At 41.8% G+C, this 23,822-nt stretch overlaps 1 protein-coding gene across 6 annotated transcripts in view; it reads right to left on the reverse strand.

Annotated features, from left to right (window-relative positions):
- The window catches only part of DIP2A (disco interacting protein 2 homolog A), a 112,849-nt gene that overhangs the window by 84,797 nt on the left and 4,230 nt on the right, over nt 1-23,822 (reverse strand). The window contains exon 1 of one of the 6 annotated variants that reach the window (XM_074389357.1): nt 11,389-22,652. The exons of the other annotated variants lie outside the window; for them this stretch is intronic. Within the exon in view, the coding sequence (XP_074245458.1) occupies nt 11,389-11,395 (7 nt within the window). The 5' untranslated portion in view covers nt 11,396-22,652. Of the gene's footprint in view, nt 1-11,388; nt 22,653-23,822 lie in introns of those variants that run through there. 6 annotated transcript variants of the gene reach the window in all.

The following is a 23,822-nucleotide window of genomic DNA, read 5'->3' on the forward strand; positions in this document are numbered from 1 at the left end:
AGAAGGCAGTAATTTTCAAATGTGCATGTGGGGTATGAGAGGCAATTAGTCAACATCACAGAGGTATAGTATGTGGCTCTGGCTGAATTCCACTGCTGCAGAAGAATCTCACCTGGGGTTACAGATGCCAAATCCCAAGTAATATCACCAAGTTCTTCACTCAGCAACACAATTTCTAAAAACACATTCTCAAAAGCACTCAACGACCCCTTCAGGTCACAGGAACAAGGATTAGTGCACGCTATATGTGATGGCAAATAAGGCAAAACAATCTAATTGTCAATAAAAATAAATAAATACGCTGCCAAACGTCTTTACAGAATTCTGTCAATCTTAAAATCCTCTTATTTGGGGTAACTGGGGTTAAATATCACTTACATGGATTCAGGGTATCCTACTGGGTAAAAAGAGCAAGTTGAAAAGCAATATATATATATATATATAGAATGATTCCATTCTGATCAAAGTAAATAAAATTAGTTGTACGGATGTACAACTAATTATTAATAGTGTTTTCCCCTGTGGAGTGATTTGTTTGCCTTTGGGTTAGGGTGTAAGACAGATTTCATTTTTTACTTCACATACTTTCATTCTTTAAAATTTTTAGACACATAATCCTTTGTCATTAAGAATGTATGGGGATGGTTCTAACGATGTATAATGGCTACATAAGATGTTCCTGGGGGTAACCAGATGAATTCCATGTACTATTTTTGCAACTTCGAGTCTAAAATTATCTCAAAGGAAGAAGTTTTAAAACACATGGAAGAGATTGCACAGAATTGGTATTTTCTTTTTTAGATGTCTCATTAAATTTGCCAGTGAAACAATATGGTGCTGCAGGTTTATTTTCCAGGTTTTTAAACTATGAATTTAATTTATTTAGTAGTTATAGGACTATTCAGGTTTCTGCTTTATTACTGATGAGTTTTGGGGTTTTGTGGCTTTCAAGAAATTGGTCCATTTCATCTAAGATGTTGAAAATAGTCATGTGGGCCAGGTGGCTCATGCCTGTAATCCAGAACTTTGAGAGGCCAAGGTGGGCGGATTACCTGAGGTCAGGAGTTCAATACCAGCCTGGCCAACATGGTAAAACCCCATCTATACTAAAAATAGAAAAATTAGCTGGGTGTGGTGGCACCCCCCTTCTGTATTCCCAGCTACTTGAGAGGCTGAGGCTGGAGAATCACTTGAACCTGGGAGGTGGAGGTTGCAGTGGGCCACTACACTCTAGCCTGGGCAACAGAGCGAGATTCTGTCTCAAAAAAAGAAGAAAAAGTCATGTGTCACTTAATGATAGGGGTACATTCTGAGAAATGCATTGTTAGGCAATTTCATTGTTGTACAAACATCATTTGAGTATATATACACAAACCTCGAAGGTATAACCTACTACACATCTAAGCTGTGTAGTATAGCCTATTGCTCCTAGCCTACAAACCTGTACAGTATGTTACTGTACTATATACTGTAGGCAGTTGTGACACAATGGTATTTGTGTGTTTAAAATATCTAAACAAGGAAAAGGTACACTAAAAATATGGTATAAAAGATGAAAAATAGTACATCTGTATAGAGCATTTACCATGAACTAGGCTTACAGGAATGGAAGTTGCTGTGTGTCAGTCAGCGAGGGGTGAGTGAATATGAAGGCCTAGGATATTACTGTAAATGACTGTAGACTTAATAAACTCTTTACACTTAGGCTATACTACATTTGTAGAAAAACGTTTTCTTTCCTCAATAATAAATTAACCTTAGCTTAACACAGCTTTTAAAAAACTTTTTAACCTTTATAATAGCACAGCTTAAGACACCAACATACTGCACAGCTGTACAAAAATATTTTCTTTCTTTATATCCTTATTCTTTCTTGCTTTTTTTTTAAGAGACAGGGTCTTGCTCTGTCTCTGAACAAACAGATTGGAGTACAGTGTTACAATCATAGCTCACCACAGCCTGGAACTACTGGGCTTAAGCAATCCTTCCACATGAGTCTCCTTAGTAGCTAGCACTACAGGCACTGCTCTAGCACACCCAGTTAATTTTTTAATTTTTTGTGGAGACTCGGTCTTGTCACATTATCTAGGCTGGTCTCCAACTCACAGTCTCAAGCAATCTTCCCACCTTGGCTTCCCAAAGTGCTGGAATTACAGGCATGAGCCATCATGCCCAGCTTATAAGCTTTTCTATATTTTTTAAGTTTTACGGTTTTTTTTGGGGGGAGGGGGGGCTTTCTCACTTTTAAAACTTTTCAGTTAAAAACTAACGCACTTCCATACATTAGCCTAGGCTCACACAGAGATCACCAATTACACTGTGTTCCACCTCCACATCTTAACCTACTGGAAGGTCTTCAGAGTATGTAATACCATGCATGGAAGCTGACACTTCCTATGATTACAAAGACTTCTTCTCGAATAGTTCCCAAAGGGTCTGCCTGAGGCTATTTGATGGCTAACTTCTTTTATATATAAGGAGTATACTCTAAAATAACAAAATGTAAATACATAAACCAGTTACATTAATTTATTATCATTACCAAGTATTATGTACAGTATATAATTATACGGACTAGATTTTTTTTTTGAGGCACAGTTTCATTCTTATTGCCTAGGCTGGAGTGCAGTGGCATAATTGGCTCATTGCAACCTCTGCCTTCCAGGTTCAAGTGATTCTCCCGCCTCAGCCTCCTCTGCTATCTATAGTAATAGTGCCTCTTTCATTCCTGACTTCGGTAATTTGTGTCTTTGGTAATTTGTATTTTTTCACTGTCACTCTTGTTAGAGGTTTATCAAATTTACTATCTTTTCAAAGAACCAGGTTTTGGTTTCACTGATTTTTTTTTTTTTTTTTTTTTTGAGACAGAGTTTCACTCTTGTTGCCCAGGCTGCAGTGTAATGGTACAATCTCGGCTCACTGGAACCTCTGCCTCCTGGGTTCAAGCGATTCTCCTGCCTCCGCCTCCCTAGTAGCTGGGACTACAGGTACACGCCACCACGCTCAGCTAATTTTTGTATTCTTAGTAGAGACCAGGTTTCACCACGTTAGCCAGGCTGGTCTCAAACTCCTGACCTTGTGATCCACCCACCTGGGTCTCCCAAAGTGCTGGGATCACAGGTGTAAACCACTGTGCCCAGCCCTCACAGAAACTCTTATACATTGCTGGTGGGCATGCAAAATGGTACAGCCACTCTGGAAAACAATGTGGAAGTTTTTTTACACAGTTAAGCAAACACTCACCAGATGACCCATCCTATAGAAGTAAAAACTTGTGTTCACAGCAAAACCTGTACACAATTGTTTATAGCAGCTTTATTCTTAATCACCAAAAACTAGAAACAACCCAGATGTCAAGTGAATGGATAAACAGACTGTGATATAACCATACAATGGAAAACTACTCAGCAAGAAAGAGGAACGGACTACTGATACTTGCAAAAATGTGAATGAATTTCAAAATACATTACATTGAGGGAAAGAACCCATTCTTGAAAGTTACCTACTGTATGATTACATTTATATGACATTTCTGAAAAGATAAACCCATAAAGATAGGAACAGACCAGCTGAGGGATGGAGAGACTGCAAAGGGATAGTATAAGGAGTGTTTTGGGATGATGGTACTGTTCTTTTTCTCTTTTTAGAGTCAGGTCTCACTCTGTCACCCAGACTGGAGTGCAGTGGCAAAGCTTACTGCAGCCTTGAACTCCTGGGTTCGAGCAAATCAACTTCCCAGAGTCTGAAAGGAGTATCTGACAAAGAAGTACTTCAGGTAGTTAGCAGCTGGGTGGCTTCACAACGAACCAGTGTGGCTACGGAAGGAGCACCCCAAAAGGGCATGGCACAGTGGGTGGGAGCCCCAAGGGCCCAGCAGGTTCTAATCCAGTACCATACAGTCTGCTTTTGGTCAGGTCACTCTGACCGCCTCCAAGGTGGACACCAGGCAGAAATCAGATACACACCAGAGACTTTGGACCCAAGTGAGCTAGACAGAGTTACCAGTGTTTATTCCTTTGGAAAAGTGTTGGTCTTTGCTTTGCTGACAAAGAAGGGGTCCAAAAAGTCCACTAGGTCCCAACTTGGGCCACACAAGCTTACTTACCCAGGATCCCAAGGCAAGGTCTCTGTGCCATGGTAGCTGGGAAAGCCCACAGCTGCCACTGGACTAGACAGGTCCTACTGGAAGTACCCACAGAGAAGAGAAGAAACAATAAAATGAGGGGTGATCCATACCTGATATGCTTTGGCTCTGTGTCCCCACCCAAATCTCACTTGAATTGTAATAATCTCCACATGTTGTGGGAGGGACTCAGTGGGAGGTAACTGAATCATGCATGGGGGCAGGTTTTTCTCCATGCTGTTCTCCAGACAGTGATTAAGTCTCACAAGATCTGATGGTTTAATGAAAGGGCAGTTCCCCTGCACACGCCCCCTTGCCTGCCACCACGTAGGACACCCCTTTGCTTTCTTTGTCTTTTGCTATGACTGTGAGGCCTCCCCAGCCATGTGGAACTGTGAGTCCATTAAACTGCTTTCCTTTTATAAACTACCCTGTCTCAGTTATGTCTTAAACTTGAAGACAGATGCCACAAAAAAAAAAAAGAAAAAAAGAAAAAAAGAAAACAAAAAAGGCAGTCTCCAAGCCTGTGACACAGAAGAAAAGTTGAAGAAAATCTGTGAAGATCAATGTTTTGCATGGTGGCACCATTCACTGATAACAGTGGTTCTTATACTTAATATAAACAGGTGAAGATTTCGCTTTTCAAGTCTTAAAGCTTCCAAACACAAGAGTCTCAATCATATCTAATACAAAAAGGTAGAGCATATCTGACTGCAATTTAAATTATTTATGCAGCCAAGTGTGGTGGCTCATATCTGTAATACCAGAACTTTGGGAGGCCAAGGTGGAAGGATTGCTTGAGCCCAATAGTTAGAGACCACCTTGGACAACATAAAGAGACCCTGTCTACAAAAAAAGAAAAAAAAATAATAATTAGCTGGCTATGGTGGCACATGCCTATAGCCCAAGCTACTAGGGAGGCTAAGGTGGGAAGACTGCTTGAGCCCAGGAGTTCAAGGCTGCAGTAAGTTATGATGGCACCACTGCACTCCAGCCTGAATTGCAGAATGAGACATTAAAAATAACAATAATACTAAACAAATCATTATGCTTAACATTGAAGAGTGTAGATATGCTTCCACAGTAGTGTTTGAATGTCCATTGTCTCATTCATTTGTAATTAAAGACTTTTTAAATGTTTAGTAAATATTTTCTTTTATCTCAAAGTTTAATAAAATATGGAAAATATTTTCATTAAACTGAATACATACACACACGTAGGAATTCCATTTATGACAGTGACAAAATTATAGATCTAAGACCAACTTTTCCAATGGGAACAACTAAAAAGATCACATTAAAATTTTTCTTTAAATCTGAAGACATTACAGAAGTAAAGAACTGAGGGCCAAGTCAAGTCAAAAAGTAATCACCAAGTAGTTGAACTGAGCAGAACTTTGACAGACTTGAGAGCTAGGAGTTCATTGAGGAGGAAGTGCCTTGGAAAGCACCCTAGGTTGTTTGTTGGGACTTAGAAGGATCACACCTTGGGTATGAACTAAAAATAGAGCAGCCCTCACAAGGACTGGAGCCAGTTTCAAATCACTTTCTCTATATGTACATTAAGGTCATCTTGGATTGCATGTACTCCCAGCCTATCTACCTATCAGATGCAAAAGGAAACCCTTTGTGGTCACAAATTATCACTAAATGGACAATGTCTGGCATTTGATCAGAAATAACTAGGCACATATGGCAGCAAGAAGCTAAGACTAAAAACCATGAGAAACAGTAATAGAAAGCTATACAAAATGGTACTTTAAAATAACCATTATCAATATGTTTAAGGAATTAAAAAGCAGGATTGTGAATTAAAAAAAAAAAAACAACAAAAAAAAACATAGGCTGGGCATGGTGGCTCATGCCTGTAACCCCAGTACTTTGGGAGGCTAAGGCAGGCAGATGACAAGGTCAGGAGTTCAAGACCAGCCTGGCCAACACATAGTGAAAACCCATCATTACTAAAAATACAAAAATTAGTTGGGCATGGTGGCACATGCCTGTAGTCCCCGTTATTCGGGAAGCTGAGGCAAGAGAACTGCTTGAAGCCAACAGGTAGAGACTGCAGTGAGCTGAGATTGAGCCACTGCACTCCAGCTTGTGCAACAAAGTGAGATTTTGTCTCAAAAAAACAAAAACAAATAAACTATAACAAATTCTAGAACTGAAAAATAATGTATCTCAAATCTAGTAATAAATTTAATGAAAGGTGTGCAAGACTACTACCCATAAACTAAAAACATTATAAAAACATTACTGAGATAAGTCAAAAAGACCTAAAGAAATAAAAGGATATACCATGTTCATGAATCTGAAAACTTAATACCAGAAAGCATAATTTCTCTCCAGGTGGAACGTAAGAGTCAGCCTGAGTACTTCTTGAAAGTTTTTGCAAGGAAATTGAAAGCTGATTCCAAAGCATATAGGGAAACGCAAAGGGCCAAGACTAGCTAAATGAAGCTTGAAAATCAGAATAAAATTAAGAGGGCAGAGGGCAGACTTACTCCACCAAATATGGAGAAAGAATGGAGTAGGTGCTAAGATAAACAAGTAGAGCAACACAGCAGAAATCAGTCCACAGTAATAGGGGAAAGATAGCCGCTTCCAAATGGTCAACTGCAATAGAAATGAAATCACTCTTCCTCTACACCAAGCATAAAATTAAATTCCAGGTGGATTACGTATCTAAATGTGAAAGATGGCTGGGCGTGGTGGCTCACAACTATAATCCCAACACTGTGGGAGGCCAAGGCCCGTGGATCACCTAAGGTCAGGAGTTAATGACCAGCCTGGCCAACACGGCGAAACCTCATCTCTACTTAAAAAAAAAAAAAAAAAAATAGCTGGGTATGGGCTGGGCATGGTAGCTCATGCCTATAATCCCAGCACTCTGGGAGGCCGAGGTGGGTTAATCACCTGAGGTCAGGAGTTCGAGATCAGCCTGACCAACATGTTGGTTTCACCAATATGGTGAAACACCATCTCTACTGAAAATACAAAATTAGCTGAGTGTGGTAGTGCATACCTGTAATCCCAGCTAGTCTGGAGGCTGAAGCAGGAGAATCACTTGACCCAGGAGGTGGAGGCTGCAATGAACCAAGATTGCATCATTGCACTCCAACCTGGGCAACAAGAGCAAAACACTGTCTCAAAAAAGCAAAAAAAAATTAGCTATGGTGGTGCACACCTGTAATCCCAGCTACTCAGGAGGCTGAGGTAGGAGAATCGCTTGACCTGGGAGACAGAGGCTGCAGTAAGTCGAGATCACGCCACTGCACTCCAAGCCTGGGAGACAGAATGAGACTCCATCTCCCAAAAAAAAAAAAAAAAAAACCAACAGAAGTTCTAAAATGTAATATAGAAGAATACCTTCATGACCATGACATACAGAACTCTCTCTTTAACAGGAAAGCACCAATCATAAAGGAAAAGACAAAAATATCTCATACCACCAACATAATTTACAATTTAACCAATATAATTCACAATCTAAGAGGTAATTTTTAAAATAACAAAATACTTTCTCCTCTAAGAATGTCACTGACCTTGAAGTGGACAGATTAGTTTCCTATGGCTGTAACCAATTACACCACAAATTTGGTGGCTTGCAAAAGAAACTTATTCTTTCACAGTTCTGGAGGCCAGAAGTCCAAATTAAATTTTACTGAGCCAAAATCAAGGTGAGAGCAGGGCTACACTCCCTCTGAAGGCTTTTAGAAAAAAAGTGTACCTTGACTCTTCCAGCTTTTGGTGACTGCCAACATCCCTTGACTTGTGGCCACATCACTCTAATATCTGCCTTGGTACTCACATGGGTGCTCCCTATTTTTTATGTATTTCAGCTCCCTATGCTTTCTCTCTTCTAAAGTCACCTGTGTAGTATTTACGGTCTACCTAGAAAATTCAGAAAAATTCATCTCAGGATCCTTAATCACATCTGCAAAGATTCTTTTTCCAAATAAGGTAACATGCATTCACGTTCCAGGATTAGAACCTGACATCTCTGGGGCCACCACCGAGCACACTACAATGAGCAACCATTAAAAATATATACCAGAGGCCAGGCGTGGTGGCTCACGCCTGTAATCCAAGCACTTTGGAGGCCAAGGTGGGCGGATCACCTGAGGTTGAGAGTTCAAGAAAAATATATACCTATGGCCAGGTGCAGTGGCTCACGCCTATAATCCCAGCACTTTGGGAGGCTAAGGCAGGTGGATCACAAGGTCAGGAGTTTGAGATCAGCCTGATGAAAACGCTGAAACTCCGTCTCTACTAAAAATAAAAAAATTAGCTGGGCGTGGTGGCACAATCTGTAATCCCAGCTACTCAGGAGGCTGAGGCAGGAGAATCGCTTGAACCTGGGAGGTGGAGGGGTTGCAGTGAGCTGAGATCACACCTCTGCTCTCCAGGTCTGGGTGACAGAGTGAGACTCTTATCTCAAACACACACACACACACACACACACACACACACACACACACTCCGGGCACAGTAGCTCACACCTGTAATCCCAGCACTTTGGGAGGCCAAAGCAGGCAGATCACAAGATCAGGAGTTCGAGAACAGCCTGGCCAACATGGTGAAATCCCATCACTACTAAAAATAAAAAAATTAGCCAGGGGTAGTAGCAGGCGCCTGTAATCCCAGCTACTTGCAAGGTTGAGGCAGGAGAATCACTTGAACCTGGGAGGCGGAGGTTGCAGTGAGCCGAGATCACGCCACTGCACTCCAGCCTGGGTGACAGAGCAAGACTCTGACTGGAAAAAAAAAAAAAGAAAAAAAAATATATATATACATGCATGTACATGTGTATACATATGTATACATATATATGTATATACACACACACACATATAAATCTTTTTTTTTTTTTGAGACAGAGTCTCACCTTGTCACCCAAGTCGGAGTGCAATGGTACAATCTCAGCTTACTGCAACCTCCCCCTCCCAGGTTCAAGTGATTCTCCTGCCTCAGCCTCCTGAGTAGTTGGGATTACATGTGTGAGCCACCACATCTGGCTAACTTTTGTATTTTTAGTAGAGATGGGGTTTCACCATGTTGGCCAGGCTGGTCTCAAATTCCTGACCTCATATAATCCACCTGCCTCAGCCTCCCAAAGTGTTGGGATTACAGGTGTGAGCCACCACGCCCAGCTAAATATATATATATACATATAAATCTTCAGTTCTGCTATTCTATTAGGAAAAAGGGCATGTGCTTCCTTGACTTACCACAGGAGGAGTAAGCTTAAGTCAATGTTGCTAGATTTACTCAGTTAGACAGGTCCTACTGGAGGTGCCCACACAGAGAACCAGGAGGAGGCAAGAAAATGAGGAGTGATCAGACCTGACCACTGTAAAACTTGAAGACAAGATGCACAGAGGAATTAAATGATCGTTTTTACATATCCATGGCCTAGTAAGGGCACATCAACTTCCAGATTAAGAGTGATGCCATGAGCTGGGTGCAGTGGCTCACGCCTGTAATCCCAGCACTTTTCGAGGCTGAGGCAGGCAGATTATTTGAGATCAGGAGTTTGGGACCATCATGGCCAACATGGTGAAACCCCATCTCTACCAAAAAATACAAAAATTAACCGGGCATGGTGGCACACACCTGTAATCCCAGCTACTTGGGAAGCTGAGGCAGGAGAATCACTTGAACCCAGGAGGCGGAGGTTGCAGTGAGCCAAGACTGCACTGGGGAGGTGGAGGGGTTGCAGTGAGCTGAGATCACTGCTCCAGCCTGGGAAACAGAGTGAGACTTCCATTTCCAAAAAAAAATAAAAAATAAAAAAGAGTGATGCTATGACTAGAAGCCATTGTTGGTGAGATTCATTCCGAATCTGCCTCGAACAACCTGGATCTGCTTCCTCCAATACTGAGCACACTTTGACTCCTACACTTAACTCCCCTGCCTGAGGGCTCTCTCCAGTTCCCTCCTTTTCCTGAGCACTTCCCCATGCTGGTCTGTATCTGTGCTTCTGGGCTAGTGCTCAGTGCCTTCCTTGGGCACTCTTCTCCAAGTGGACTGTGGAGTGATGCTGATGCCAACTCTGTAAATTGTTCACACTCTATGTGTTTCAAAAATATACTTGGGAAAAAAAAATTACTACAACATGGTGTAATCATATAAGAGTATCATGCAGCAGTTAGACTGATCCAGAGTTACGTGTATTAACGTAATCATAATTTTTAAAATATAATATTGAGGTAAACAGCAAGTTTCAGAGGATTTATCAAGATGATTTACATAGTTTTAAAATACGTAAAAGCACTATCAATTGTTTGTGGATATATGGAAAGGCAATTAAATGATAAAACACCAAATTCAGGAGAGAAGTTATGAAGACAGCAAATGAATTAGAGAGAAAATGGGACTTCAATTCTATAATGGTTCTTTGTAAAAACCAAAAAATATGAAGCTAATATTAATTTTTTAAAAGTTGGGCAGTAGGTACATGGCTGTATATATGATGATTCACAAAAATTGGTGTGTTTTGAAATATTTCACAATTAGAAAAAAATTAAACAAGAAGCAGTCATCCACATTCAGAAGTTTCTACCTCTTAAAAGACTTTCAAACTGAAGCCTGTGGCTGACTATACTGCAGTTTCCAAGGACCAGAGAATACTTGCTCAATATGAACGTCTGTCATATCTTCTACAGTACTCATGAGCTTATTTAAATTATCCCTTTCAACTGAAGTAAGACCCTTAACATGCATTTAGGACATACAGGTAGACAACAATGTCAGTGAAAGGTAATAAGACTCTTCCGTAAAAATACAGCTCTTGATTGGCCAAGCATGGTGGCTCACACCTGTAATCCCAGCACTTTGGGGAGGCCGCAGCAGGCAGTTCACAAGGTCACGAGATCAAGACCATCCTGGCCAACATGGTGAAAACCCTGACTCTACTAAAATACAAAAAAAAAAAAAAAAAAAAAAATTAGCTGGGCGTGGTTGCGTGGGTCTGTAGTCCCAGCTACTCGGGAGGCGGAGGCAGGGAAATTGCTTGAACCCATGCAGTAGAGGTCACAGTAAGCTGAGATAGCCCCACTGCACTCCAGCTTGGCAATAGAACAAGACTTCTCAAAAAAAAAAAAAAAAAAAAAGAAAGAAAAAAAAGAAAAGGAAATATAGCTCTTGGCTAACAAGTTTGTATGTAAATAGATAATAAACCTTTAAAATACCAAGTATTTAATGGAAGAATGCTTTTAAACATCAATTGGTAAGCTAAAGCCACATGGTTATATAATTCTTACTCAACATTCATAGACGACTAGCCTTGCAACTGAAAGGAGAACTTAGATATTATCCACTTCAATGCTTCTGCATCCTTTCAGCTGCACATCATCTGTTCAACTGCTCTTAGGAGAAGTAGAGAAGTGTCTCTGGCTGAGGCAGAGGTAGGGCTGCTCTCTGAGGGCTTACTTCCCCAAACAACTGGTGGTATCTTCTATGGGAATACATTAGCAGACTCTGAAAAAACAATGAAAACCATATCCTTTCCTCATTATCCCCTCCATAACTTAGTTCAAAGGATGCACTGCCCATCTGCTTCAGATCTGCTCCATTCCTGCCTTTCCAAATCAGCTAATCCTCACTGTTTGGATTTCCCAGAATCTAGACTATGAATTTCTTTTCAGTTTTGAAAACCTAGCTAGATGTGGTGGCACATAGCTATAGTTCCAGCTACTTGGGAGGCTGAGGCAAAATGATCACTTAACCCCAAGTCCAGGAGTTCAAGACCAGTCTAAGCAATACAGTGGGATCTCATCTCTTCAGGAAAAAACAAAAACAAACAAAAAAACCCCTCTTCAACCATCTGAATGAGATTCGGGGAAGTAGTCATCTTTACCTGATGACTGGTCATGAATACTGACCCAGAAAATCCTCCAAACACACTTTTTCTTGAAACCTTCTCCTGCCTCAGCTGCACAGATGCCCACACACTTGTCCTGTCTCCTTCTTGTGGACGCTTTCTTCAGTCTTCCCTGTAGTCTCTCCCTTCTCTGCCTTTCCCTTACGGATTTGGGCTCCTCAGAGTTTTTTCCTAGACTCTCTTTGCATTATTCATTTCTCCTTTTGCGGTAATCACTCCAGTTGTTATTTATGTGCCAATAACGTCCAAATTTCTAGACTAGACATTTCTAGAAAGTACTAGATTTATATATCCAAATGCACTCTGGGTATCACCACTCAGATCTCCTAGAGCAGCATCACACTCCTTGAGTGTTCCACATGGTTGTGAGCAGTACCATTATCTCCCAGACATGTGTTTCAGAAACTCCAGAGTCACCCTAGGCCCTTCTTTACTGTGCACTTCACACAAAGTCTGCAGGCTCTCCTTTTTTTTTTTGAGACAGAGTATCCCTCTGTTACCAGGCTGAAGTGCAGTGGCATGATCTCGGTTCACTGCAACCTCCACCTGCTGGGTTCAAATGATTCTCCTTCCTCAGCCTACTGAGTAGCTGGGACTTCAGGTGCACACCACCACGCCCAGCTAATTTACGTACTTTCGTTTTGTTTTTTGAGACAGTCTCAATCTGTCACCAGGCTGGATGGAGTGCAATGGCATGACCTCGGCTCACTGCAACCTCTGCCTCCTGGGTTCAAGCAATTCTCCTGCCTCAGATTCCTAAGTAGCTGACATTACAGGCGTGCGCCCCTGTGCCACCACGCCCAGCTAATTTTTTTGTATCTTTAGTAGAGACTGGGTTTCACTCACATGTTGGCCAGGTTGGTCTCAATGTCTTGACCTTGTGATCCATCTGTCTCAGCCTCCCAGAGTGCTGAGGTTACAGGCATGAGCCATCACACCTGGCCTGCTGGCTCTACTTCTGATTGTCCTCTCCATCCTATTGGCTCAGCTCCATTCAGACCAGCAAAATCTCTTGCCCTGGATTACCGCAGTGGGTTTTTTAAGCTAACTTTTCTGTCCCCCAATTTCAGCCTCCTCCAATCTACTTTTCACATACTGCAGAACAAGCTTTCTAAATCAAAGACGGAGACAGAAAGAGACAAAAGAGATTGTGAAGGAATGTTTTAATTGTATCTTTTTTTAAAAGGTGGGGGCAGAGGGACTGCTGGCTCCATCATTTTTTAAGACCTGTTTAAAGTAAAGCACCTGGCCAGGTTTAGTGGCTCATGCTTGTAATACCAGCACTCCGAAAAGCCGAGGTGGGCAGATCACTTGAGGTCAGGAGTTTGAAACCAGCCTGGCTAACATGGTGAAACCCTGTCTCTACTAAAAATACAAAATTTAGCTGGGTGTAGTGGTGCACGCCTATGATCCCAGCTACTCGGAGGCTGAGGCAGAATTTCTTGAACCCAGGAGGTGGAGGTTGCAGTTAGCTGAGACTGCACCACTGCACTCCAGACTGGGCGAGAGAACCAGGCTCTGTTTCCAAAATAAAATAAAATAAAATAAAAATAGGCTGGGCGCGGTGGCTCACGCCTGTAATCCTAGCACTTTGGGAGGCCGCGGTGGGTGGATCACCTGAGGTCAGGAGTTCAAGACCAGTCTGGCCATCATGGTGAAATCCCATCTTAAAAAAAAAACAAAATAAAATAAATATAAATAAATAAAGCACCCAAGAAAAATCATCCCCATAGCCTTCCTTTTTTTACCCCCACGAGACAGGATCTCACTGTGGCACCCAGGCTGAAGTGCAGTGGCATAATCACAGTTCACTGCAGCCTCAATCTCAAGCAATCCTCCCACCTCTGCCTCTCAAATAGCTGGGATAACAGGCATGTGCCAACACACGCTGCTAAATTTTTTTTAATTTGTGGAGACAGGGTCTCCCTATGTTGTCCAGGGTAGTCTCAAACTCCTGCCCCATAGTCTTTTCTTAAAAATAGAAAATTGGCTATTTCTGGTTTTAAGATTTACTGAGTTCTTGAATGTATACACATATTTTCAACTTGCTCATTTTCTCCCCTTTATCAAGAGCAGTGGCAGGAATAAAATATATTTTCATGGTATTTCTTGCTAATAGGAAGCCTTTAAGCAGAGCATACACTTTGCTGTTGTCCAGTACAGTAGCCATTAGCCATATGTGGTTACATTTTAATTCAATGATAGTAAATTAAATTGAACAATCAGTTCCCTACTCCCACTAGCCACATTCAAGTGTCCAATAGCCACATGTGGCTGGTGGCTACCATGCTGGACACCACAGAACCTTCCCATCACTGCGGAAAGTTCTAAACAGTGCCATTCTAGAGGCCACAGGTACCAGCACCCCCTCCTACCTTACTCTTGGTCAGCTCACACATCCACAACACCCAACTAACTATAGGGAGGCATCTGAATTTGTTTCAGCCAGTTTGTCTAGACCCCAGAGAATCTAGTCCAAATTCCTTACTAGGATGTGTGAGGCCTGCTGTAAGTTCGCCCCTGCCTTTCCTCATCTACCCGTGGAACACTGCCTGAAATTCCTTGGCCCACTCAACTTTGGTTTACCTTCCTTTGTCTCCACATCCATCCCTGCTCCTCCTTCTCCACTCTCTTAACACCCCCTTCATAACAAAGCTCATGGAAGCTACTTCCACTATTGGCCCTGCTCGCCTAGTGCTGATGATCCATTCCCTTGGGCTGACTGGGTCCTGCATACATGTCATGATATTGCCACTGTTTACATGTCTTTCAGCCCCCACTAGACTGTGAGCCTCTTGGCACCCAGTCTGTTGAATGTTGTTAAACAATAGGATGACACACTGAGTGCCAGTCTGTTCAGGCTGCTGCAATAGAATACCAGAGTGGGCGGCTTCAACAACAGACATTTCTTTTCTCACAGTTCTGGAGACTGAAAGCTCAAGATCAAGGTGCCAGAGGGTTCACTTCTGATGAAGCCTCTCTCCTTGATTTGCAGACAGCTGCCTTCTCACTGTCTTCACATATGCACACATATCCCTGGTGTCTCTTCCTATTCTTATAAAGATACCAGTCCAACTAGATGAGGGCCCATGCCCTTGACCTCATTTGACCTTAAATATCTCCTTAAGGTGCTATCTTCAAATACAATCCACTGGGGTTAGGGCTTCAACATACCAACTATTGTGTCCTTTTGTTTCAGAGACTTAAGGTTTCTTTACTAAAGATACTGCAGAAAAAGTTCTGAAATCTGAAAGGGTATAAAAGTTCTTTTTCTGCTGTTTCCAAAATGGTACTGTTAAATTATGAACAGTTCACTGTAGAAAGAAGACAACAAAGGATTTCTTTCCTTACAACTGATTAATACAAAGTCTAAAAGGAAACCGCCACATGATCACGGTCCCCCTGCTATAATTTTAGCGGCTGCCTTCAAGAACACAGGAAATCTTAAGAACAGATGCTGCCCGGGTAGCACAGAATTGCTTGAACCAGGACCTGGGAGGCAGAGGTTGCAATGAGCCGAGATCGCACCACCGCATTCCAGCCTCAGCGACAGAGAGACTCTGTCTCAAAAAAAAAAAAAGGGAAGGGAAACTCTTCGGTACGTTACTCTAAGTGATTATTTACCAATACACATTAGAAGTAACAGTTATTTTAAAGTGATATGTCTTCACTGATTACACTGTTTTTTTCTTTGCCAAGCAGTTTATGATTTCCTAGTCTTTTTAACAGGCAAGTGCAATATTGAAAATGTCAACTAATTTAATGGTGTAATGACTGAACCACAAAGATTATGTTAGTCCTACCCAAAAGCAAGCTCACTGCACAGCAAAAATTAGTCTTAAAAGACTTACTGGGGCTGGGCGCAGTGGCTCACGCCTGTAATCCAAACACTTTGGAGGCCAAAGCGGGCAGATCACCTGAGGTTGGAAGTTCAAAACCAGCCTCATCAACATGGTGAAACCTCGTCTTTATATTTACAAAGAAAAAAGAAAAAAAGATTTACTAGGAAGCTGATAGTGAAGGAGGCTATACACGTATAAGGGTAGGAGGAATATGGGATAGTTCTGTACCTCTCTCTCAATTTTGCTGTGAACATAAAACTGCTCTTAAAAACTCTGTAAAGGCTGGGCACAGTGGCTTACGCCTATAATCCCAGCAATTTGGGAGGCCAAGGTGAGTGAATCACAAGGTCAGGAGTTTGAGACCAGCCTGGCCAACATGGCTAAACCTTGTCTTTACTAAAAATATAAAAATTAGCCGGGCGTGATCGCTACGATCTCAGCTTGCTGTGATCTCTGCCTCCCGGGTTCAAGCCATTCTCCTGCCTCAGCCTCCCGAGTAGCTGGGATTACAGGCATGCACCACCACACCTGACAAATTTTGTATTTTTAGTAAAGATGAGGCTTCTCCATGTTGATCAGACTGGTCTGAAACTCTCAACCTCAGGTGATCTGCCCAGCTCAGCCTCCCAAAATACTGGGATTACAGGGTTGAGCCACCGTACCCAGCCAATTTTTTGTATTTTTAGTAGAGAGGGGGTTTCATCATGTTGGCCAGGCTGGTCTCAAACTCCTGACCTCAGGTGATTCACCCATCTTGGCTTCCTAAAGTGCTGAAATTACACACGTGAGCCACGGTACCCGGCCTGAATTCACTTTTATGGTAAATAAATGTGTATCACATCAGGCAAAATAATACATTAATAATACATTAAAAGATTAAATATGTGATTTCAAAAACAAAACTGCAGCTCTTGAATTTTTTTTTTTTTTTAACTTTCTAAAGACACTTATCCTGGTCCCTGACCTGCCCTGATGATGAGGGAAGCAGCCACACATGGCGAATGCTCACTGAGGACACACTACATGAAAGGGGGCACCAGGCACAGGGGTGACTCCACTCCTTCATGCTCATTTCCATGAGGACACATCATCAGACAGGCTCTGCACTCCAGCAGACCAGTGCCCCCATCTCTGAATCTCTTTCCAACTTCTAAGTCCTGGATGTACATTCAATCTACTTTGTGAGACTAAAGGTCAAAGAGGAAAAGGGAACTAAATGGCTGAGAGAGGCTGTCTTGGACTGCGCAACCCTGACACACACACACACACCCTATACACCTTTGCTGAAGGCAGGCAGGTATACTCTCCCTATAGACAGGTGTCCTTGAGACAGCATGTTTCTTAATCCCTGTCATCAAGTGCCAGGTGTGAGAAGTCAAGGCAGTTTACAGGCCTGGCCAGCGTGGAGCAGAACAGCAACGCCGCTCTCTTAAAGGTCCTTTGGACTGCTCCAGGTAGGGAAGACCAATATAAGACACAGAATTATCAACAGTATTAATACTTTGGATAATTACTATTGCAATTATTTACTGCATTCCTTAAAATAAGTGCTCCTAAAGAAAAGCAGACGGTGCTGAGTCACACAGAAGGACAGTCAGCCAGCTGGAGGAGTTGGACGTGGACAATGCACAAGCTCTGGTGCCTGAAACTCAGAGGAACAAGGCAGGTTTGGCCCCTGCTCTCAGGAAGCTTCATGATGGGTAACTAAAGAAGAGTCAGACACAGGCAACAGAATCCTGAGAACAGTGAAGCATTCAATACACCTTGACCAACAACCACGTGCCAGGTACAACCTTGAAGAACAGACTATTAATAAGGAAGACGAACATCTAAACTGACAACACCAGATAAATCAGCCCTTCTAAGGTAGGTCTAAATCAGTGACCCCCTATGGCAGTTCACATCCTCTGAAAAGCAGATGCTATCACGTGATTAGATGTGAAACAGATTTACGTGGGGAAACACCCTTGAGGGAAAACGGGGAGAGAACCAGTGGATTTTTGCCAGGGTAAGAGGAAAAGGTGGCAGGTCGGGCAGAAAAAGCCTTAGACTAAAGGCAGCACTAAGAAAGTTCCGGCCAATGGGGAGTCCTTGAGCCAAAGTTCCCATCAGGACTCCCGGGAAAGAGCCCTAGTATTCCTGTTATAGGAAGCAAACCCTCAGCTTGAGAGCAGTGTGGACCCACAGCACAAGCAATGAGGCCGTCAGTGGATTATGCCCTCATGGGCCCCTAACAAACTACTAGATGAGATGTAGGTCATCGAGCTCCACACCATTGAAAACTCTCCAGCTTAGCCTGGACTCCTGCAAGAGGACAGAAGCAACAGTGCACTCATCTTAGTCTCCTCCAAGTTTTTTCTTTCTGGTCACTTAAAGCAACAAAGACCACATTCTGATTCAATGCCTCTCTGAGGCACAGATCCATCCTGCTGATGGGTTCACTGAGTTAGAAAAACTGCTGTAAAAATAGCTAAGTATTAATCCATTTGCAGAGGATTCTTTATTTGAAACAGAATAAACACCATGTGAGGTTTTTCACTTTTATTATTCAGTAAGCATCCATTAAAGTGCCTAAAATGTACAAGGTGCTGGAGATAGAAAGATGAACAGATCGAACCTTCCTCTTGAAATGTTCCCTTTAAAATGGTATAGAAAAGACAAGCAAACAAATAATCATGAAACAAGTAACTATGATCCTACAAAAGTGATACAATTGAGTTTTAAAAGGATACAGAGCACAGGCACTTTATTCTGTGAGGGCAGGGGGAGGAAGGAGCTTTAGCAGAAGGCAGAGCCTCAAAAAGAAAGTGAAGTTTAATCTTAAATGGCAAAAGAAAGGAATTACACAGGTACAGAATAGCTGGCAATGAAGCATGTTTAAAGTTTTAGGATATTAAAATTGAAATCACTGATATTTCTTTTTTAAACCAACAAGTGATTAACCTGTAAGAACTTGTGCATATTTAATGTATAAATATTGATGAGTTTAAAGTATATCCCATGAAACCATCCCACAAACATAACCATCATCTCTAAAAGTTTCTTCTTTTTCTGTTTGTGATGAGAACATTTAACATAAAGATCTACTCTCTTAACAAATTTTTAAATATACAATACAGTATTGTTAACTATACACACTATGCTGTACAGCAGCTCTCTAGGAGTTATTCACCTTGCATAACTGAAACTATATCCCCTTTGATCAACACCTTCCAGATTCTCCCTCCACCTAAGTCCTGAATAACCACCATTTTACTCTCTGCTTCTATGAGTTTGACTGTTCTAAGTTCCTGATACAAGTGGGCTTGTGTAGGATTTGTTCTGGTGCTGATTTTCTTATTTTTATTATTATTATTATTATTTTAAACAGGGTCTCATGGAGTGTAGTGGTGCAATTTCAGGTCACTGCAGCCTCAGGTTCTCCCTGCCTCAGCCTCCCAAGCAGCTGGAATTACAGGTACTTGCCACCACATCCAGCTAATTTTTTGTATTTTTAGTAGAGACAGAGTTTTGCCATGTTGCCCAGGCTGGTCTGGAACTCCTGGCCTCAAGTTATCCACGGGCATCGGCCTTGCAGGATTGCTGGCATGAGCCACCACACCTGGCCTTAATTTTTGTATTTTTAGTAGAGATGGGGTTTCACTAAGTTAACCAGGCTGATCCTAAACTCCTGAGCTCAAATGATCTGCCCTCCTCAGCCTCCCAAAGTCTTGGGATCACAGGTGTGAGCCACCGTGCCCAGCTGGTGCGGATTTTTTTTTTTTTTTTTTTTTTGAGACAGAGTCTCATTCATTGCCCAGGCTGGAGTGCAATGACACGATTTCGGCTCACCGCAACCTCCGCCTCCCGGGTTCAAGTGATTCTCCTGCCTCAGCCTCCTAAGTAGCTGGGTAAGAGGTGCCCGCCAACACGCCCAGCGAATTTTCTGTGTTTTTAGTAGAGACAGGGTTTCACTATGTTGGTTAGGCTACTTTCGAATTCCTGATCTCAGGCGATCTACCTGCCTCAGCCTCCCAAAGTGCTAGGATTACAGGCGTGAACCACCGTGCCTGGTCAGGTGCTGATCTTTTTAAATAAACTTATAAATCAAAATTTAATAAAAAGACATGTGTACTGGGATAATTTACTATAGGGAAAAAAAAAAACCAAACTCTGAAGATGGTATTCCTGAATCATGAATAATACCTTTTGTTAGTGTTACATACAAGCAACTAGTCAGTATAATTGTTAAAGATTTTCAAACATGTTTTTATGAACTGAAATACCTGATTGTCCTTATATACATAAACTGATATATTTATTAAACTAGACAATAGCTTTAAAATGTTGCAAAAAATATAAAGAGATGATGACATTCATGTCTTTCAGCTACTATGTTGTAGCTATTCAAGAGGCTGAGGCAAGAAGATCGTTTGAACCCAGGAGTACAAGGCAGCAGTGAGCTATCCTCTCATTACTGCATTCCTGCCTGGGCAACAGATTAAGACCCTATCTTTAAAACAAACAAACAAAAAATAAATGAAATTTTAAAAATATTTAACTCATTTGAAATTTTTAATAAACTGACTAGATGTTAAGGCAAATAATATTTTTTACTAAAGGTAATACATTTCTGAGAACAAAAACATTTAGTGAGAAGAGGTATTACTTTACATTTTTGCCAGTCGCTTTAACTCTGACTTCAGAGAAGACATAGGGATTCTCATGTCTGCTTCAGCATCCAATCTGTTGCACTATATAATTTTTTGGTTGAAGTCTATGAATCTAATCCATTTGAGAGATATGCAGTTGGAAAAGGGAAGGGTGTTTTCGGCAGCCTTTTCAGATCATTGTGGACATTCTTCTATAACACCCCAAAACTAGGCATGGGGTAGTCTCAAAAAAATAGTTGACAAGCGCAGTGTCTCATGTCTGTAATCCCAGCACTTTGGGAGGCGAAGGCAGGCGGATCGCGAGGTCAGGAGATCGAGACCATCCCGGCTAACACTGTGAAACCCCATCTCTACTAAAAAAAACAAAAATTAGTTGGGCGTGGTGGCACGTGCCTGTAGTCCCAGCTACTTGGGAGGCTGAGGCAGGAGAATCACTTGAACTCAGGAGGCAGAGGCTGCAGTGAGCCAAGGTCACACCACTGCACTCCAGTCTGGGCGACAGAAACACTGTCTCAAAAAAAAAAAAAGTTGTAATATAGAATCTAAAACTATATCAGTGAACTTTTCATATAATTAAAGTCCGTTGGTCTATCTTTTTAATGAATCTTTTACCATGCACCATGATGAACTGGAAAACACTAGTTCACAGAATTATGCAGATTTTCCAAATGTTGACACATTTCACTGTGTTAATAAATACTCATTTATTAACATTGCCACCAATCAAAGAAGTCCTTAATTACTGGGAAACTGTCAAGCCATGGTAGCAGATAAAATTTTTCAAAATTTTGAATTTTGCTTGAAAGCACAAATATTATCATTGGTCATAAACTGTCAGTTATTTTCCTTCATCTGTTTTCCAGAAAATGTCCACCAAATACGCAAGTCTCAATAACCGCAGCTTGTCTGCCACCCACTTCTTCAAGCAAAAATGGCATTCCACAATAAAGGTAGCTAGTTAACTTTGCAGCTCAGAATACACAACTGCTGTTTCTCAAAACAGGAACTGTACCTCTTTGTGCAGCAAAAGTGCTTCAAAGCAAAAGCATTTTGGCCTTTTAAAAAAGGCCAAAAATTTTTAAAATTAATTTTTACTGCTTCATCAGGGTATGTTTAAGTGAAATCAGCCCTTTTTGCTTTTTTTAAAACTGCAAGTGGAGAAGTAGTGAATAATACAATGACTATTAGTGCCACATGGAGTCCCTGCCTCAATTTATGTTAAAGAGCCAGCAGTTTTCCCTACCATTGCTTTTGGACCATCAGCACAAGTGTCAACACAGTAAAAATAGAAATGGCATCTTTATTATTATTATAAAAATAGTCTTCCCAGAAAGGCCTCCAGAAAGGCTCATGAGAGGTCTGTGAACCATGGTTTGAGAACTGGAAGGTCGGGCCTGGCATAGAGGCTCAAACCTGTAATTTCAGCACTTTGGGAGGCTGAGGCGGATGGATCATTTGAGGTCAGGAGTTCGAGGCCAGCCTGACCAAAATGATGAAACCTCCTCTCTACTAAATTAAAAAAAAAAAAAAAAAAATTAGCCAGGCATGGTGGCACATGCCTATAATCCAAGCTACTTGGGAGGCTGAGGCAGGAGAATCACCTGAACCCAGGAGGCAGAGGTTGCAGTAAGCTGAGATTGCACCACTGCACTCCAGCCTGGGCAACAGAGTCAAACTCCATCTCAAAAGAATAAGAATAAAATAAAGAGAACTGACCAATTACTTCTGGAAGAAACACAGGAAACGTCACCAGAGGTCACCTCTAGGAAAAGGCAGGAGGGAGACTCATTCTGCCCTACATTTCCTCTGAACTCTTTAATTTCTCTGCCATGTGTATGTGCATTATCTTTTCAATACAACATTGTGCAAAGCCTTATGATCTGTGGAAAAGAGCTAAATCTGACTTTTTTTTTTTTTTGAGACTGGAATTTTACTCTTGTTGCCCAGGCTGGAGTGCAATGGTGCAATCTCGGCTCACTGCAACCTACGCCTCCTTGGTTCCAGCAATTCTCCTGCCTCAGCCTCCCAAGCAGCAGGGATTACAAGCGTACGCCACCACGCCTGGCTAATTTTTTGTATTTAGTAGAGACAGGGTTTCACTATGTTGATCAGGCTGGTGGTCTCAAACTTCTAACCTCAGGTGACCCACCCACCTCGACCTCCCAAAGTGCTGGGATTACAGGTGTGAGCCACCGCGCCTGGCCAAACATGAGAACTTTCATATACCAGAAAATATTTAAGAAGTACAACAAATGTTTATTAACATAATGGCAATGCCAGGCTGTCATTTTGAAAATTAAGAATTATGGCAGAGCATGGTGGCTCACACCTATAATCCTAGCACTTTGGGAGGCCAAGATGGGTGGGTCACCTGAGGTCAGGAGTTCAAGACTAGCCTGACTAATTTGGTGAAGCCCCATCTCTACCAAAAAAATAAAAATTAGCAGGGCAAGGTGTCGGGCACCTGTACTCCCAGCTACTTGGGGGGCTGAAGCAGAAGAATCGCTTGAACCCAGGAGACAGAGGTTGCAGTGAGCCAAGATCGAGCCACTGCACTCCATCCTGAGTGACAGAGGGAGACTCATCTCAAAAAAAAATAAATAAATAAATAAAAAGAATATCACAGATTTTAGAAATTAGACAGTTAAAGAGAAAGCTTTGTGAGAGAAATCTCTTCCTGTATACCCATAAACTGCGTTTTTCCCCCTTTTCATTTTATTCCACCTAGACTGGAAGTCCTGTATTATAGAACATAAGAAATCAAGAAAAAGACTAAAGTTAAAGCTGTGGAATAGACCTATTACCAGAATAAAATAATAGGGGTGGGATAAAGGTAGCCTATTGTGTAGGAATTTCCTCTCTAACCTACTGCAGACCACTAAAACAAAGAACAAAATGCCACTGTCCATGTTTTAAAGCAGTTCAGCAGCAATAGCTCCAAGACACTGTACAGCACTGGTGTGCCAAAAGCAGCTGTGAGGTGTGTCCAAGAATTTGTTACGGTAACAGGCAAAGCACAAAGGTTTGGAAATTAATTCTTTTTTAAATATCAAGGTTATACCTCTAATGATCTCACTTTCATCCATGAATATCCTGACAGGTTTTCAGCAACCACTTGTATGAATTCTTCTGTATGTGCTCATGGCTGGGGGCAAGGGGTCTAAGAAGAGTGGGGTTCCATGTACTTCCACTCTTTATCTTAATCTGAAGCAGACTCCTAAGTCAAGAGGGCAAAACAGCCAGAAAAGTTAAGGAGCAAGAACACAGCTATGCCTTATTTCCGTCTTGGGAATCTATAACAGAAATTCAGCAAACTTGCC

The sequence above is a fragment of the Saimiri boliviensis genome, chromosome 18 (genome assembly GCF_048565385.1).
Source record: "Saimiri boliviensis isolate mSaiBol1 chromosome 18, mSaiBol1.pri, whole genome shotgun sequence".
Taxonomy (NCBI): Eukaryota; Metazoa; Chordata; class Mammalia; order Primates; family Cebidae; genus Saimiri; species Saimiri boliviensis.